This window comes from Liolophura sinensis, chromosome 6 (genome assembly GCF_032854445.1).
Source record: "Liolophura sinensis isolate JHLJ2023 chromosome 6, CUHK_Ljap_v2, whole genome shotgun sequence".
Classification (NCBI taxonomy): Eukaryota; Metazoa; Mollusca; class Polyplacophora; order Chitonida; family Chitonidae; genus Liolophura; species Liolophura sinensis.
The window spans coordinates 73,550,832-73,570,033 of NC_088300.1; the positions used below are offsets into that span (position 1 = coordinate 73,550,832).

A 19,202-nucleotide genomic window follows, 5' to 3' on the forward strand; every position below is an offset into this window, starting at 1 on the left:
AATGAGGGTGGTTAAAACATTGCTACAGTACAATAATGAAGGGAAAACAAAAATTTGCTCAAAGCAATTGGTCTCATCGCAGTAGTTCTTTCCACGTAACTGATGATTGTACACTCGCACCCAGTGCTATCATAATACAACAACCAAGGCTTGAGATGTGTATGGATCAGGATGTCATGAGTCTTTAAAAATTCAACACTTCCACAGAATGGGCCACATTGAAGTTCTAATCAAGGCCACTCCAGCTGTTTCCTTTCACACAGAAGCTGGTCATGGTGTCTGATGGTACCGAAGCCCACACAAAACTAGGTCCATTCAAATTTGACCATCCAGCTGTTTTTCACATCCAGATGGCTTCATGTTCTGTAAGATAAAGGTTTTGATCATTTGAATGGGGTTTACTTCTATTTCATAATATAAGCTGTGGTCAATCATCCCTTCAACAACAAAGGATAATTTCCCCCCCCACCCCACTAGAAAAAGGTCAACTGATTTGCTATAACTTTTTGTGAAGGAATTCCTATTGCAGATGTTAACTCTGGAGAAAACCATTAATAACTACAAAATTAGAAGAATCGACGAAACACCCACACCTTCTTGGAGAAACACTCCTGTGCTTGTCATAAGATGGGCTGCGCCTCTTCTCATATGAGGGACTTCGACGTCGCTCATACGATCGTGATCGACTTCTAGATCTGCTATAAGAACGTCTCCTGAAAAAGGTCAAAATTGCTCATACTGAAATGCCCTAGAATACAAGCAACAGCAATTTCAAGTCGTAGTTGGGATTCAAGTTTTATAAGGAAATCACTACGGTACATAACCTAATTTTGACCCATGGCTGAGTGGCACACTTCCATCCCATTTTGGCAGTTCTACTGAGTGTTTTTAAATTTGTTTGAAAGACAGGATAATATACATGTACAGTTGGAAAAGCGTCGCTTCAGCAATAATTAGCGTTTACCTGGCGCTAAAATGCACAATTTTAAGTTCATTACAGTGGATACACACCTCGGGCTTCTACTAGCCGACCTGTATCTAGAGCCACGACCCCTCCTATCATCATCATGCCGTCTTGGCGATCGTCTTGAACGCTCCTTACCTCTCATTTGGTTTGGTGCTGACAAAATGAAGAAAACACAGAACATAACCATTGCAGGATACAGATATACTAAGGTTAAAAGACCTGTGGGAAGCTAAATCCCCCTTGAAGAAACACTATTTTAAGAAAAGTACTTAAGATAACTCCAAAAAAACAGACCACCAGAAATGCCATCTCATGGCAGTGCCAATAAGTGATAAAGTTTCACAGTCTACATTTTGGATCATATTAGAAAAGCTCGAACACAGTGACAATTCTTTTCAGCTAGGATTACTTTATCTCCGTGATCGACTTCAACATGAGGTTTTCTTTAAAATGTAAAAAAATGATATCCATGTTTGGAATCTGCATAAAATTGCCTTTCAGAAGATGTATACTTCTACAGTGGTCTGCTTCTCAAGATGACATTCAAGAATATGTAATGACAAATCTAAAGTAAATATTACGACTAACTCAATACTTTATGTAGAAGACAACTGAAAGCAGCACTGCTTGTCCCACTCACTTTTACGATCTCCTCTTGCAAATTCAATTTCCAGTTCACGCCCATGGAACCTGGCCCGGTCTAGATAGTGTAATGCATCGTCGGCATCATTTGGGTCTTCAAATGTTCAACTGGTTAAGGATACTTGTTCTGAAACTGATCTTTGTTAACTCGGAACATAGCAACAATAAATGCATTATGTCAACGTCCCAAAGAGGATTATAAAATGAACACGTTTCAAAGAACGAAGTGACTCGACAGATCTACTTTCATCTCACCTGTGATTGATTACACGGATATTTAACCTACCTCAACCAAAGTTGACCAGTTATTTTATTAATTTTGAAAGAAGCAGATCTTACATGATTGACTATTCACCATGAAGCGGATATCACTTGTCTGTAGGTCTAGCATTGTTGGACTTGTATCTGTACTCTTTTGACATGTCGGGCTTGTTTCTGTGTCCTTTACTTTAAGCTGGACTTGTCCCTGTATCTTGTGCTGTAAGCTGTGCTTGGAGAAGACTTTCAAAACTAAGGCTGCCAAACTTTGGTCGGATCGGCGACTTGGAATAGCTGGCCATACTTTTATCGGGGTTCTTTGCCTTGGTATCCAGGCACCAGGCTTGTGCGACTGCCTTGATCTTGAAACAAACCACTGCCAGCCACCAGACAGGTTCTGACCCATGAAGTGAGCAGTGGCTGTCATGCTTGCCTTTTATTTCTTGACACTACTTTACCCTTGAGCGCTTGTTAGTAACTTTAGGAAAGTGACTTGTCTTTGAAACACTGATATGGAAAAGAAATAAATACAAGCATTAACTGGAAATTCATACAAAGCAGCAAAACATAAGCAAGAAAGATGTCTGGAGAACAACTGTTCTCCTAGATACATCACCTGTACAGGAAAGGATATTGTATGTAGGCAAAACCTCGAGTTCTCCTGGTGTAGTAATCCACAGGGATATAGACGTCAGTTATAGGGCCATATTTGCCGAACAAACTTCTGAATTCTTCTGGTCTGGCAGGACAAAGTAGCAAGCAACACACAATCTAAATTTTATATTTCGAATGTGGGATAAAAACATATAAATAAACCAATATGGAGAACATTAACTTGCCTAGTTCAGTTCTGAGCACCTGTGGTCACGACCTGCACTCCTGCCTGGGTCAAGCAGTGTCTGCACATCGGATTTATCAGAGTTAACGTTCAGGGAGGAAATGGACATACTTGGGCTCAAGGTGATTTTTCAGAGAAAGTGCAAGTAACTATCATGGGCCAAGACCATTCATCATGTCATTATAGATGCACAGTATATTTAAATGAAGTTATCCTCTATTCTTGTAGACGATCATTGGTGCCCTCTGTGTCACTCATTCACCAAACAAATCACTAATGTATGTGCTGACATTTTGATGGATTAAGTCCCCATTCTAGATATTTCCGACAAACTATTGGCAGTGAGACTCACATGACAACAGGGAGTGCACGAGCATAAAACTAGCGGGGAAATGCTTTATTTGTAAAATCAGTGAAATTGTGATTCCGACCTTGTCTTTCTATATACATACACTACAGTACACGTTAAATTAATGAAACAAACATTGTATGCTAATGATACAACATCTAGCCCCTTTCCAAAATGTTGGGTATTTACCTATCCACACTTCAAACCTACGCAGCATTTTCAACTTTACATTTTCTCAATCAGCGGCTAGGATCACACTTTTGTTGGCCCAAAACCAGCTTCCGTTCTGCTCAAATCAGTCATTTTTAGATCGAAAATGCAAACAATTTTGAACAGGCAGCCATCTTTGCCTTTTTGGTGATTTGCCAAGCATTTTCCATGATGGAAACTTTTCTCCCTGCTGATGGCTGTTCTTCACCAATGAAAATCATCTGCTGTGGAGATATAGTGGAGTACAGTACACTCTGCATCACACTAATGCACGCAAAGGTTACAGATGGCAAACATGGTTGCCTGTTCAAAGTTTATACTGGGTTGTGGACTAGAAATGCACGACATGATTGTAACTTGAGCAGATTGTGGTCCAATAAAAGTGCGATCCTTCCCATTTAACCTACGTGAGATAGCCAATGAAGACGAATCTAGCATAAAAAATTAGGTTTTAGGCAAGACATTCTTTCTGGGAAAGAAATCGGAATGTATCTAGCCTTCAGATATGATAGTTTAAATGTCCTGTAGAACTTATAACTTTAAGAATCAGCCGAAATCAGCATCTAGTCCATTTGGCTCCATGTTATTTATCACCTCCTGCTCCTTGCAAAGCGGCGGGATCTAACCTATGAATTCATCAGGCTTAGTACACATGTAGTATTGCCAGCCTTATTGGATTCATAAGAGGGCCTGTGGTTGAGGACAGCACACCGGAAACAGACGAGAGCAAGGCATACAGTGCCATGTTTCTACATAAACATAGCCCAGAGCTACTGAAGGTGCACATGTAGTTTAGTTTGATGGCGTTGCTTTTGTCACTCACAATTTCAGTTGGAACTTTCAGCTGTTCACTGCTAAAAGCAGATTTTCAACAAAACTGAGTTCATATTATTCTCCACAACGTGACCAAAGCAGTACCATAAAATTTTCAACTACCCTACTGTCGTAACCGAGGAAACCTTAGGAGTTTCAGTACAATGAAGTCGCCATCTTGGAAAATTAGCTTCAACACGCTCAACCGCAATCCGAGTATTAAAGGCAAGATATCCCTGCAGAACTGATCGGAACGATGAATATTGGAAACAAGTGTTTTTTTGTAATAGCTATAATAAATTACCTGGTACCATCTGGAACATTTCGCACATATAAAGACGTATTTGGAGGTCTTGAGTAGCGAGACATGATGGCGGGAGTGCGAGGGCCAGCTGCAGAATAACTAATGACTCTCTTCAGCGCATGTGCAATGGAACACTGTTTACCAAATAAAGAACCTAGATCATGTCCGGGCGTGCAACTATTGTCACGTAATATTGCCTAATGTATGCATTGTACAGAAAATCGTGTTCATTTTTTTAAAGAGACATTGAATATTATTAAATATGAATACAGAATATATAAATGTCTCATTCTGTAGAAAATGGGAAACTATTCTGATTAACGAAAGTCCTTCTCCTGTAAATTACCATGTCTTGTCTATAACCGTTTACTGTTGATTGTGTAGTAAAAATAATGTTTTTGTCGCGTGCAGAACTTGAAAACTTTGGAAGTCCGACAGATTTAAATATTTTGAAATTGTGTTTTGAGGAAATTGTATCATCATATCCAAAACAGAGCTTAAGATTTAGCGTAATCCCCAAGCTTTGTTCGTGTCTTAATCTTAGACTGTTGAGAGATGGCGTCAAATTCGGTGGGAGATTTGGTTGTGAAATGGAGTGGGAAAGAATATAAGATAGCAGGCTTGAGAGATACGGAGACTGTTGGGGACTTCAAAAATGCTATCTTGAAGGAAACAGGTGTACTGCCAGAGCGCCAAAAGCTTCTGGGCTTAAAGTATAAAGGTGAAGGATGAAAACATTATCTTTCTCTGTTTAGGCCTAGTGTTAATCTCCTACATTATAGGCCTACTTATTGCTTTAACACAAGGGCCTCCAAGGCTCCATGGCAGAGAAGTTAGCGTGCCAGTGCGGCCCATTGAGCCAGAAGTCAATATGGTCACAGTAAAATTCAGCTCATGATTCCTCTCCGGCCCTAAGTAGGAAGGTCTGTCAGTAACCTGCGGATGGTCGTCGACTCCCGCAGTTAAGTTCTCCTGAGCACGATTTCTTCCCAACGTAATGGTGGCCACTGTCTTATAAGTGAAATATTCTTGAGTTCAGGCGTAAGACACCAATCGAATAAATAAAGAAGTAAATAAATAAATATACTATAACGATGACAGAAATATGCAGAGTAAAGAATTTGCAAGTTCTGTTTCATTCTACATCATGTAATTCTGGCCATGTACATGAAGTCGGAATGAGTTCTGTTTAATTCAATTAGCTCTTGAAAGATAAGAAAGCACAGCTGGTTAAATTATACGATAGTTGCAGAGTGGGGTTACAAATCAAGCAGCACCGTTTCGAGAGCTGTGGTGTAATACAGCCACAGATGTGTTGGATTGACGACAAGGAGCATTTAACACTGTTCACATGTGCATTAAATCCCAGGCATAAATCGACTTCAATTGACAACCACTGCTTCTGTCTGACAAGCACTGGTTTTGTCTGACAACAAATTGACTGGCTCTGACAACCACATGACTATGTTTGACAACCACAGGTTGTGTCTTTCAACCTCTGGCTACATTGGACAACCTCTAGTTCCATCTGACAACTTTTGTCTGACAACCACTGGCTGTGCCTAACAGTAACTGGATGTTTCTGGCAATCACTGGCCCTGACAACCTCTGTGCATCTGTGTTAGATAGCCACTGGGTCTGGCTGAGTGGCACTGGCTCATGAGTATCTGAGAACTGATTTCTCTGTCTGATAACCCTTTGAGGCTTGGACTGTGTCCATCAATCATTGTGCAGTATGTGTCTGCTGACAAGTGTTTGGGCTAATAACCACAGTCCATAACCAATGGTTGTGCCGAATAACCACTGCTTAGTTGTGTCTCCCAACCAGTGATTGAACGTGGTTATCACTATCTGTAGGCCTAACTGCTCCATGTAATTGGTAACAACAACAATATACATATATTTGTTTACAACTGTTTTTCTAATAACCTTATTACTGTATTTCACCTAAAGTTTTGTGTATTATACTGTACTTTCAGAAGTACATATAGGCTTTAAAATTATACCGCTGATGACAACACTTATACATTTCTGATAAAAATAACATATATATTTTGTAAAAAGTGGCTCTGTAAAGTGCAAGAATTTATCAGATTCAGTGAAAATGTGTCACTAGAAAAAATTAGAGTGTAATAAAGTGTGCTTCAGCCTGGCTCTCTCAGCTATGACATTTATCATTTGCTAATAATATGTCTTGTTCTCCTGTTACCTGTAGGTAAAATACCCTCTGATGATGTCCAGCTGTCTGCTCTTACATTAAAACCAAACATGAAGATCATGATGATGGGCACTAGAGAGGAAACATTGGTTGGTTGTCACTGTAGATCATCACTGTGTATATTTGTCATCAGGCCAGCATTTTTCAAGAGCTACATTATGCTTAATTCTGAATGACCAAGCCATATAAGATTTTGTAGTAATGTTTGATTAATTTTTTGTCATTGTAAACATATACCTGGGATTCAGAAGCATCATTTTAAGGCCCTTACCTGCTTCTGACAGTCTGTTTTTACGTACCAAACTTCAGGTGAAATATTGTATGTTCATTGTGCATAAATGAACTGACTGTCAAAAAATGGCGCTTCTCTAAAATTTTTTTGGCTTTTGATAGAATTTTTCTCTCAGTGTTAACTGCTTAAATTCGCTATCGTTGTCATTCATAGCCAGAATTTAGAAAACAAAGTCCCAACTAACCTACTCAAAGTAAGGTAGTCTGAGCCATTTGAAATACAGTACATACTGTGATGTGCTGGTGCCAGTAAACTTAATATCAGTATTGAATTATTGGCCTCAGAATAAGAAACATCGTTACCTGGTTGCCAGAATCTTGACAGAACACTGTTTGATTGAAAACTGATCTCAAATCAACTTGTTGACTGGCTGTAGTATTTGATAATGTGATAGTATAACAAGTGATGTCAATGTTTTGGTAACTTCAAATATTTCACATGATTTGAATTAGGAATTACTGGAAAAAATTAATAGGTGGGAAATGCTATTTAAACTAAAAATAACCTATAGGCAGTTAAATGCAAACCTATTTAGGGCTTTGTCATTAAAGAATAAAAGTGATGAAAAAAAGAATAAATGAAAAAAGAAAAAAATATTACATGAATAAATATGTTGAAACCAAATAGCAGTACAGTTTGAAAGTTTGTGTATCCTAGATGTCTGCTGTTGTGGAATGTGTGACTTCTGATCAGATGTTGCAGGCATACTAACTATACAGCTTCAGTTTGAAAGGGAAATGTAATGTTTCTAACTATGCTTTTTACAGCAAGATGTGATAGAACCACCCAAGGATCTGCCAGATGTGATCAATGATTTTGATATAGAAGAAGATGAGGTGGCTATTGAGAACAGGTGCTAATAAAGTGCTTAAGAAATGTCACACCAAAATATTTATCTAATGGAGAATGAATTCTAGCACTGAATGAGATGAGATATAAATGTGGATTTGAATCTATCTGTGTTGAAATTGTATTCAATATTTTGGCTGATGATGGTTATTATTTCTATAACCTTAATTTACCCTCAGATGTGAAGGAAACTAATTCATCTGTAAGATTCATTTATCATACCATAATCTTTTCGTTCCTTTGTAATAATTTTTGTCTTGAGAAATTTCCTGAAAAAAAGAACCTGTTCTCCACTACATTTGTATGGTGGAGTATTCTATTTCACTAAATTACGAATTTTATAGATGTGTTAATTGATCAGTGTTAAATTAAGGTTTGTGTATTTTTCTTCCACAGAGAGGAGTACCTTGCTAAAATAGAGAAAAGAGTGAAAGAGTACAAAATCAATGTGCTGAATGAACCTCGACCAGACAAGAAACTCCTCGTCCTAGATATTGATTACACACTCTTTGGTAGGTTTTGATACTACATGTTTGTTAGTGATCACAAATCTTTTCTGAGTAGGAATAAACAGGTACATGCCTTTTGAAGAAGAGACATAAATTTTGCAGCCATCTTGTGCTGGCTTCCTCGAAGGTCGTATGTAGGAAGGCCTTCCAGCAACCTGCAGATGAAGGTGGATTGCCCCCGGGTTCTGGCCAGTTTCCTCCCATGATAATACTGGCCGCTGTCATATAAGTGAACTCTTACGGTGTAAAACTCAAATCAATCACTTAATACAACTTGAAATACAACTCCAGTGTGCATTTGGGTTCGTTTTTGAACATGTTTTTGTTCATGCTGTTATGCAGTATAATGTATCCCATTTACATGCACATACAAAAATGTCTGTTTGCTGATGTATCTTTTGTTTTTTTGTTTTGTTTTGGCAGACCACAGGTCTTGTGCAGAGTCTGGTACAGAGTTGATGAGACCGTTCCTTCACGAGTTCCTGACCACTGCCTATGAAGACTATGACATTGTCATATGGTGTAAGCTTAGGGAGGGAGTGGGAGTGCTGAAGGGTTAAAAATGGCTTCAGAGAACAGTTTTCTCAAGGCACCTGCAGTCAATCCAGAAATTAAGTAGCTTGCACCGTGACACCAGCGATGATCCCTCTTTGAAAAGAACCGTGTGGGGAACAGACTGAATATGTCTTGCCAAATGGGGGCGGGAGTGTGGGCAACAGACCAAATGAGGGCGGGCGTAGGGGCGCGGAGGGGGTGCTAAGCTGGCCCGAAGAAGTCCTGCAGTATTTGTGTACATGTGACATTAACCCACACTACAGCAATAGGGTTCACTGGGTTTGGGGTACTTTGAGAGTGCGCACCTACTTCTGAGCAAAATCAACTTAGTAATTTCCGCTAAAATTCTACTGTTGACAAAAAATATGCATAATATAGAGGGGCAGTTAACATGTATTAAAATTTCCTTATTTCACAAAAATCCTCGGCCATAATTTCCTTTATTTGCATAGAAACGTAATCTTTGTTTTAGAGTTCCTTTTCATATATCCTGTAAAGATTAGGCATGCTTAAGCCTATGCAAAAACTAAGAATTATGATAAGTTCTTGCTAATGTTAAAGTTCTACTTCATTGCCAAGAGAAACCAGGCGAAAGTATTAAAATGATTTGAAGGATACTCTATGTAATATAGCCAGCACCATAATCCAAAGATTTTTTACAATAAATAACACTATTTAACCCCTACATATGATGAATCCTCAAAAACAAAATCCTCGACAGTTTCTGTAAATTTATTCCCGATGTGACGTGATAATGTATATGTGATGATGAATCAGACCGATGTGACGTCAAGCAAGACACTTATGCTGGTATGACGTCTTGGGCATTCAAAAGTAGGACGTCATTTTTGGCTATCCATCAGTGATGGATGACGTCAAGTGTACTTGCCTGACATCACACCAGGCAAGATTGGAAATGAGGGAAAATTTTGTTTCTGTATTGTCCTCCCAAAATAACAATATCGCCTTTTATTTTTTTTTTACAATTTAAGAAGGCAGTTCTGACTATCTTGATGTTTACCATTTAACCTTGCTTTTAGGACATGCAAGTCTTGACACTAGGGTAGCTCTTTAAAGTGTTTCAAAATCTGCACTCTTCCCTCTTTAAGTGAAAAAGTCTCATTCAGTGTCTGTTCACTCTGTAACCATTTTATGCAGCTTTCGTTAGTTTTGCTGTTGTTTAGGGGCTTGTTTTCTATTCCAGCTGCCACAGGGATGAAGTGGATTGAAGCAAAAATGAAGGAATTGGGTGTTACGTCAAACCCCAGCTACAGGATCAGTTTTATGTTGGACAGTTGTGCAATGATAAGCATACACACCCCCAAGTATGGTGTTATTGAGGTACGTGTACACGGCTTCCTCTGGGTCAGTACTTTCTTCTAGCCAGTCACTTTAGCCACTCATCACATTTTGTGGCCAATACTACTTTTCTTTAGCCATACTTTCTTAGCAGCCTTGACTTGATCATTGTGATCAACTGATTGAATGGGATCAGTATCTGTATGACTCTTGTTGGTCTGCAGCTGTAATTCGTTTTTATCTGCCTTGGTATAGCTGCTAGAATCAGTTAGGTCTCTTCAAGCTACATCTGGACTTATCCCATGCTAGATTTAGAACAATTGCCCTCAAAGTAATGGACCAGTGTTTGGCAGAGTGTTTTTGTTTTTTGAAAAAAAAAAATCAATCCATTTTTCAATCAATCTGTGTAGGGTCCGAGTAAAATGCAATTTCCTCTATTAAAAAAAATTGTTACAAATTTATATTGTAACAATTTTTTTTAATAGAGGAAATTGCATTTTAGTTCATTTAAATGTAGTATTATGATCAGTACATTGGAGGAATGCAGTATGACAGGAGAAAACACATTTATATGTTGGTACACATTCTGAAACATTTAATTGCCTCCGAAAAAATAGATTATGGAAGGGAAAAGGGTTAAATTTTTCAAGGGAGGTAACTTCATTTACAAGTCTAACACTACCAATATTTATGAAAACTAGAATTATTATCTCCCTTGATAATTTTTGAACATCTGTGTGTGAAAGGCATCCCCAAAAATGCCATTATTCTTGTTCATTATTTAACAAAAATGGTTTTCAAGCTTTAGCTAATCTAAGTCAACTTGCAAGAATGTGGAACCCCTTTGAAGCTTTCTGTCAAGTAAAAAGTGACTGGCTTATTGCCGTTTCACCGAAATGCGACCTTTTGAAATGAAAGTTAATGGATTTTTTTCACCAGAAAAATAGTGAAAATGTACTTATAACCCCCGAAAACTCTGATGCCTGAAAAGCTTGTCGAAAACTTCTCCAGGTAATTTTTGTATAATTTTATATATAGTACATTTTCTTAAGGCCTTTCAAAAAATTGCAGCAGTGGCAAGCGTTAGCGGAAGCCCTGCATGTATGTGCATGTATTACACAAATTGATCTACGGTACACGGCAAATACTGTGACATTGGATATTTTGTGGCATCTTTCTTTCTTTTTTTCTTTTTAAAATGCCTAAGCTCAAAATATTATTTAGGATTATTTAATAATTTTATAGTTCTGAGTTTCTACATTTTTAAGAGAGCTAGGACATGGCTCAGTTGGAAGATTCCAATCATGAGTCACACGGCGTGCAGGTTCAATCCTTGCCACGGTCTGGAATTTGTAGACTCGCTGCTTTTGTTGTTTGTGAGTTCTTTGTAACACTGTGCAATGGACTGTGCTCTTGGGGTCATTTGTTTTGTCTTATGCCTGAAGAAAACCGCTTGTCTCCTGCATATATGGACGGCAAATGTGTATGTTACATGTACATGTGGAAGGGTTTGTCAGTAACTTGCCAATAATCAGTGGTTTACCATGATGCCAGCTGGTTTCCTCCACTCTTAAAACTGACCAACCCTCTTTAAGTGAAAAATTCTGAAGAATTATTAAAACAACAATCAAGTTATCAATAAATTTGACATTTTACATGCTGGACAGAAATATGTCAGCTGCAGTACAGGTGTAAGTATAAATGTAGGCAACAGCCCAGTTATTGTTTTGAGCTATTAACTGGAATTGTTTATTGTTCATTTTTTAGTCATTAGTTTGTTCTGCATGACTTTATGTCCATCAGGTGAAACCATTGGCTGTGATCTGGGGAAAGTTTCCCCAGTGGAGTGAGAAGAACACAATTATGTTTGATGATATCAGACGAAACTTCTTGATGAACCCTCAGACAGGCTTAAAGGTACATTTCATTGTACGATATGTCACCTAACTAGTTTCATGAGCATCTTCAGTCTTCAGCCCCAAAGATCCCATCGCTGTATTGTCAATATTTAATAGTGTTGTATGTCAAATATAAAGTGGTTGTCCTTTTTTTTTTTTATTATTATTAAGCTCTTCATTATAGAATTTTCTTTGTTACATTGTACATATGTTAAGAATTCCAAAGCAGGCATGAGGATTTCAGAATTGAAGGAAAACACTTTTTCGGTTCTGTGTACTTTTGACCTGGGAAACAGTGGGAAACATTTTTTCTGTTCCCAACAATTTCTGCTGGGGTAACGAATTTACCTGTAATAATTTTAGTATTAATGGCATTTCATGAATAAATTTTGGTGTTTGGTGTTTCTTGTAGGTCAATTTTTTGTATTTGCTTTGTGAAGTAAATATTACCACAATCCCTCAACCTTTTTTGTTTAAAATGTATGAACTGTCAAAGAATCATGGCCTCATTTTTAAGGAGCGCGATTGCTCTCACGCGCCTCTATGGGCCGGATTTATTATCCAGGCACATTGGTTATCAATCATGTGGCGCGGAATATGGCGTCCATCGCAACCGTGACGTAAAACTTACAAGACGTGGAACATGGTGGGGGGGAGGGGTGGACACACAGAATTTCATTCTGATGCAGACGGTAAAGTGTCACTTGTCTGGTGTGTTACATGTGCTGGACATAGTGAGAAGATCTTTAAGGATGACCGGATTAGGGGCCAGGCCAAGAAAGGTTTGGACAAATACATCTCAGGTACCGAGTTCTTTACCAAACAGTGTCTTCTGACATCTTTCTTTAAAAGCTCACACCATGGCTGTGGAGCACGGGCTCTTTTGTCGAAAATAGCATCATCTGGTTCCAGCGTTAATGTCTCTGTGCCGCAACAGACACGAATAGAAAGTGCCATTAAACATAGGTCGACGCACACTAAAAAAAATGCTGAAAACTGCTTACATTCGGGCGGTACGCAGCTTGCCTTTGTCACATTTCATGACACTTGTAGATGTACAGAGAGCCAGTGACATTAGTCTTGTTACCAAATGTGTCAATTCAAACAAGGAATGCAAGTTTGTGCACGAAAAAGCAAACTCCAAGAAATCAGGCAGTGGAATCTCGTTGACTGACGAAAAAACCAAAACCAAATCTCCAAGTGAAAAGGAACTCGTACACGCCAGAATACTTCAAAATGGAAAACCAGTTTTTCTTTGTTCTGCCATGGAAAACATAGATGACTCCGGAATGATGACTTAATGCAGAGAACATGAAAGCCGCAGTGGACAGTGTATTTGTGAGTGGATGTGCAAAGCTGAACATTGGCACTGGGAGTTACTGTAAACAGTTGGTCAGCTTCACCTGTGGTGGTGCATTGGTCAACACAGGTGTTTTCAGTGGGCTCTGTGTCCAGATGAAAAATGAGAGACCATGGTTGCTGAACATCCACTGTGTCTTGCACAAACTGGAACTACCAAATAAAGACTCACTTATGAAAATACCAGAGTTCATGGCAATTTATGACCTGACAGTTTACATTTACATGTATTACATGTTCGGGAATTCTGGAAAGTTCAAGAGACAGTTCTGTAACATGGGTAAAATACTCAAGGTTCAAGTTTATGCCTTCCCAAATGCTCATGGGACATGTTTTTTCAGCCATCAGAGGAGAGGGCTACACCCTCTATTGTTTAATTGGATTGTACTTGTTCAAACACCTGAGGAATGTGTGGAAAATAATCATGTGTCCAACCTGAATGCCAAAATAAGAGGGGTATTATTTATAAGAAGCTGAAAGACTTCTCTTTCCTTTCCGCTTGGAACTATACCTGCATACTCTGGACAATGTATCAAAGTTAGCTGCTAACTGGTGTGACTTGGACAGAGAAATAGAGTCTCTTGAACATTTCAATGAAACTCTCACCTTTGTTGGGCTTCACAGCTCAAAGTTAAAGAAGGAATGGAAAGATTTGAAAATCATTGTGAAGCATGTATACATTGGGGTAGAAGCCACAGAATAATGGGAGAAAATTTTACTTTACAGACAATCAGAATTCCCAGAGGTTTGTAAAGTTATTGAAATACTGTTGTGCCTTGGTCCAAGCAATGCAGAAGTGGAAATGGCCTCAGCCCTCTGACAGGCATGTTGTCAGACAGACTCTCATACCAAAATGAAAGACCCTCTGTTGATTAAGATTAATAATCTAGTGTGGAATGAACAGGACAGGGAAGAAATAATTGAGTCAGCTTTACATAACTATCTTTCTGACAAACCTAGAAAAACAAAGCTGGACAGTGAGACAGGTACGGTTAAAACTGCAAGTGTCCTGGGTATAGACAGTACTTCCCGTAAGCAGAAAGCATGATCATGAAGGTTATGTCACCCACTCAGATTCTTTCGAGACTGAAGATGTTGATGAATTAGATATAGCTCAAGATCCGAACACTGTACATTTATAGACATATAATTAATGAGCTACATGTAAGTATCAGTAGAACTATTTGGTTCATCTGCATTTATTTCGTTGCTTCTTAAGCAGGTCAGGATTCAGGATGTTTGAGTATTTAAGAAGATAAGTACATGTGTATCAGTAATCAGTATGTACTTTTGCTTCCCAGAGCTACTCGACTTTATGGCTTTCAGTTTAGTTAGAGTGTAATTCATCTCTACCCATCACCACTCTACTTAGGTATAGCAGGAGAGCTACTTTCCTCCTAGTTATAAAAATGAAGCCCAGCTGAATGATTGAGGTATCTGACTGCAAACTATGGAAAAAGGAAGGGAGAGAACTGGGTACTCTAATCTTTGTCAGTTTGAGTTCTCTGCCCTACCACATGAGTACAAGGCAGCATGTGTTGAATACATGTACCTTCTACAACTTCCACAACAGCCTTGCAGTCAAACAAAGCTCAGAATCCGAATTTCATATGAATCACAACTTCCTTGGTCAGGGACCTTGGTTGGTTTTCTGTCCTGCATGTAATTCATTGGCTGTGCTACTTCCTGTCAGTTGTTACAGACAGTGTTACAGGATCATTGTACATAGAGAGATTGCAAAAGGTCCAGTTTAGTGAGACCACTTGTGGCAATAATGTACAAGCGTCTAGATGGCACCTTAGCTACAATTTGAAGGCTCACAACTCAAGTCCTAGGGTAATTAACTCTGTTCTATGTTTACTAAGCAGCACTGAGTGAGTAGGCAAGGCTTTTTTTTGTGGGAAACGAACTTTCGGTTCTGTGAATTTTTAATGTGGGAACCGACACGGAAACGGAACGATCATTTCGATGAAATCCTCTTGCCTTCAAAGTGTTGACATGATCATTTTGTTGGGGTAGATGTGTGATCCCCCCCGCACCCCCTCCATCAAATACATGTAGTTACAGCTATGCGAATATGTATTTTATTTTTGTCTATGCCAGTGTTGGTTTTTTCCTTTTAAGGAATACATTGTTTTATTTCAGATACGTCCATTTAAAGAAGCCCATACTAATCGCCAGAAAGACAGAGAACTGGTTAAATTGTCTGAGTATTTGAAGGTTATATCAGTTTTAGACGACTTCACCAAGCTTGACCATAGGAGATGGGAAAAGTAAGTGAAGAGTGTAATTTTATGTCAGATTCTGTTAACTGTCCTGAAACGAATGAACGAAAGACTCACTGATATTGCCTGATGCCAGGAAAATGGTAGTCAGTTAACCAGTCCATTGATGTGTAAGTCTCTAGTTTCTAGAATGCCATTGATACACCAATCTGGAACGAGCTGTGAACTAGTAGTTAGTGGCATTCTAACCACTTGCCTTCTGTCAATATGGTGTGTGTATGGGAAAGCTCATCAGTATCTTGGCAGTGGTCATGCGTGGCACTCTGGTTGCCTCCACTGAGAAATATTGACTGCAACTGTATGATTGAAAAATTCTTGTGTGGCCAAATTAAAGCAGTAAAATCAAATAAATAAATTAAAGCTGTTACATTCTTTCCAGCGATACCGGTGACCGAGCATCAAGGCCCTGTTGAATGTCAAATAAAAAAACACTATGAAAATAATGCACTAAACTAATTTGCCACGATCGGAAAAATTAAGCTTTGGCAAATATCTGTTTACGAACAGATGCTAACACACGTAAGGACAAACAGCTTTATTCAACTGCCAAAGTACACAGACAGTGGAAAATTCAACACGTTCAACCTGCATGTACAAACTGTAACAGTCTTTACACAAACAGACAACATGGAGAAAAAGCATGACAAAACTGAAAAGTAATCAACTGAGTTTGAACCTCACTACGAAATAGCATATACAATGTGTCCAGTGCTGAAGACCACCACAGTGTCTTGTCCGTATTAGGCCTTGGCTACCACGGCACCTGGTTAAGTATGTACATTTCAGGTTGCTCGACACATGGTGTGCAATCACCCCAGTCTAGTGTCCCAAATGGTTTCCCTGGACTTAGGTCAGTTTTAACAGTGGGCAAGGACAGAGTGCATGTAGCTGACAGGAAATGTTAGGAGACTATAACAATATGAAATTTTGATCTAAATAGTTAAATTTTTGGATACTTTTCTGTAATTGCTTTTCTGTGTGGCATCCTAAAGCTCGTCGTTTCCTTATGGGTATGTAAGGTCTAGACCTGAAAAGAAACTGGAAACGAATTTTTCTTTAACGGTTGATAGAAATTGTTGGTATATTTGGCCATGGCTTTGGACATAACTTGGTGATGGTATGGGGGAATGCTGTTGGGATTGTTAAGAATTACCCATGATGCATTGCGTATATGCAATCATTCAGAATTGTCCATTGATAGCTTGTTCATTTCTCAGTTTGAGTGACAGATGGCTGACCTATGTTGCAAGTTACTTGCAGGACATAGTAATATGCAGTTACCTCTAAAGTCTTTGTTTGATGCACAGCCTTACATTTGTATTTTTGAAGTAGGGTAGTGGTCCCCACCGCGAAACTACATGTCTTGGGCTACAGTTTGGTGCAAGTTTCACATTTCAGCTACCATAGTTCTCGAGTTACAGGCCATTGAAATTTCATAACTGAAAAAAGTTTTTTTGACCTTATCTCAAAAGTTACAAAGAAAATCCGAAAACAGATTTGGAATCAGTGTTGCCAACGATAATGTTACCTTACATTTAATGACTGAGGTAATGTAGTGCAATGTTAGATCAAAACCTGGCTCTCTAACAGCCAGTGTTTTTTTTTTTATGTACATGTACTTGGCAAACTTTGGTGACTTCTCTCAGGCTATGTTTTTTTTTTATCAGCAATAAATCAACTTACATGAAGTGAGCAAATACATGTGGTTTTATTTGGAACAAATCACATCAATCAACCAAAATAAGTTTAATGTAAGTCTTAGTGTTGTTTCTCATAATATCTTCTGTCATTAATATTTCTTGTTTTTTTTTTCCAGATATTTGTCCAAGAAACATAGACATAGGCAGCAGGACTTGTTACGTTCATCTGGCTCACACACTGCGTCATCTGATCAAAATGAAAACTCATCACAGAAAAAGAACAGCCAAGACCCAGAGGGTTCATGACGGGGGAAGCTAAGTTATTCAGACACTGATCTCTTATGCTGTCTCCCAGAGAATATGTTCACATGTTTCACGAGGCGGATATGCTGACATGTCTTACCAGGCAAATGAGGAAATATTGCAGAGATGTTGTGAAAACCATTGTTGATTTATACCACAAACATTTTCTGTGCTGTAGAGTATTTGACAGAGATCTCACACAGTATGATCCATGACATTCCTCTTCTGAGTGATAGTCACCTCTGTGTGTGTGTTTTTTTGTTGTCACAAATATGTTTGAATCATGGCTGCCGTCATTAGCCTTTGTCCATTTGTGGTCACTACATACATGACTGTGTGCATCTTGCATTAGGAAACGCTGCCATAACGTTACATTTTGTTCCCATTTTTTTATACATTTTTGGGGTTTTTTTTTTTAAACATTTACAGATAAATTCATTGTTATATGAGAGTGAAAAGTATCATCCCACTTGACTGAGTTAGAGAAATTCTTGTTAAAGCCATCAGCTGTTGAAAATGTCACAGAAAAGGTGTCATCCACTTGTAAACATAGTCTTAATCCTGTATACATACAGAACCTCTCTTCAATTGTCTTTACTCTTCTGATCTGTAGCATAACATGAATTATATGGCAGGACAACTCACAAGTTAGTGAAGCATCACCTTTAGGACAGTACAAAATTTAAAGCAGTAATGGCCAATTTATCTTCGGTAAAGAATGAAATTAATCCTCGTTTTATAGCTTCTGTCCCAGATTAAGAATTGTCAGATCTTATAGTGACCCCACATTGCAGTATATTGCATAACACTAAATAACCTAATGTATACATGCATGTGTACATGTATATTTGATTGATTACTTTATGTACTTAAATCATTGTATTACGTTCACTTATGCGGTTAAATATTTTTCAACAATAATTGTTCAAGTTATAAGTGGTCAATTGGTTGTTCATGACAAGCCTTATTCTGTGTGTGTGTGTGTGTGTTTGTGCATGCGTGCGTGTATATATACATTACAACAGAGCAGCCTGATAAATTGTATTAATACCTGGTATCTCCTTATCTTGAATGATTCTAAATGATAGGAACATGAGGCAACAAAACTTCTGCTGATGAGCAACTGATAATTTTTTGTTTGGCTGATCGTTATATCAGTGCTAGGGGATTTGGTTGTTATTCATGGAGGCATTGTTTAGGAGTAGGAATTGGTTTATTAATTAAGAGGTGCTTTTTCATTTATTCTTTTATCTAATTTAAGGGCTGAATTAAATTACCAATGTCCCATTATCAGGCAGAACTTGCCCTGAAAGTTTAAAATAGGTGAATTTATTGTATTAGTGAAAATACACACATACAGTGGTCAGTCAACAGCAAGCAAAGAACGTATTCAGATATTCATGCCTATTTGGAACTCATTTCTGAATGATCATCAGAGGTTATAGAAATAAATACTTTTGTCAATACAAGTAACTTTTTTGTTCATTTGTTTGCCCGTTGTTTAATGCCATTCTCATGATTTTTTCACATGTACTATTGTGGTTACATTCATAGGAGGGAGAAACTGGAGTGCCTTGAAGAAACCAACTGATAAAGGGGCGAAATCTCCCACAT

The 19,202-nt window shown here is 38.3% G+C and overlaps 2 protein-coding genes across 2 annotated transcripts; one reads left to right on the forward strand and one right to left on the reverse strand.

The window, feature by feature from the left end:
* Positions 1-223: 223 nt before the first annotated feature.
* Positions 224-4,446, reverse strand: LOC135466295 (serine/arginine-rich splicing factor 10-like). The gene is made up of 6 exons (XM_064743711.1): positions 4,382-4,446; positions 2,502-2,606; positions 1,608-1,711; positions 1,012-1,120; positions 594-713; positions 224-363 (listed from the first exon to the last, which is right to left on the reverse strand). Exons 1-6 carry the CDS (start codon positions 4,444-4,446, stop codon positions 357-359), a joined length of 510 nt encoding a protein of 169 aa, XP_064599781.1. The 3' UTR covers positions 224-356.
* A 312-nt stretch (positions 4,447-4,758) lies between these two features.
* Positions 4,759-18,561, forward strand: LOC135467811 (ubiquitin-like domain-containing CTD phosphatase 1). The gene is made up of 9 exons (XM_064745675.1): positions 4,759-5,102; positions 6,597-6,688; positions 7,659-7,744; positions 8,137-8,252; positions 8,673-8,771; positions 10,009-10,145; positions 11,907-12,020; positions 15,506-15,633; positions 17,462-18,561. Exons 1-9 carry the CDS (start codon positions 4,937-4,939, stop codon positions 17,589-17,591), a joined length of 1,068 nt encoding a protein of 355 aa, XP_064601745.1. The 5' UTR covers positions 4,759-4,936; the 3' UTR covers positions 17,592-18,561.
* The last annotated feature ends 641 nt before the right edge of the window (positions 18,562-19,202 follow it).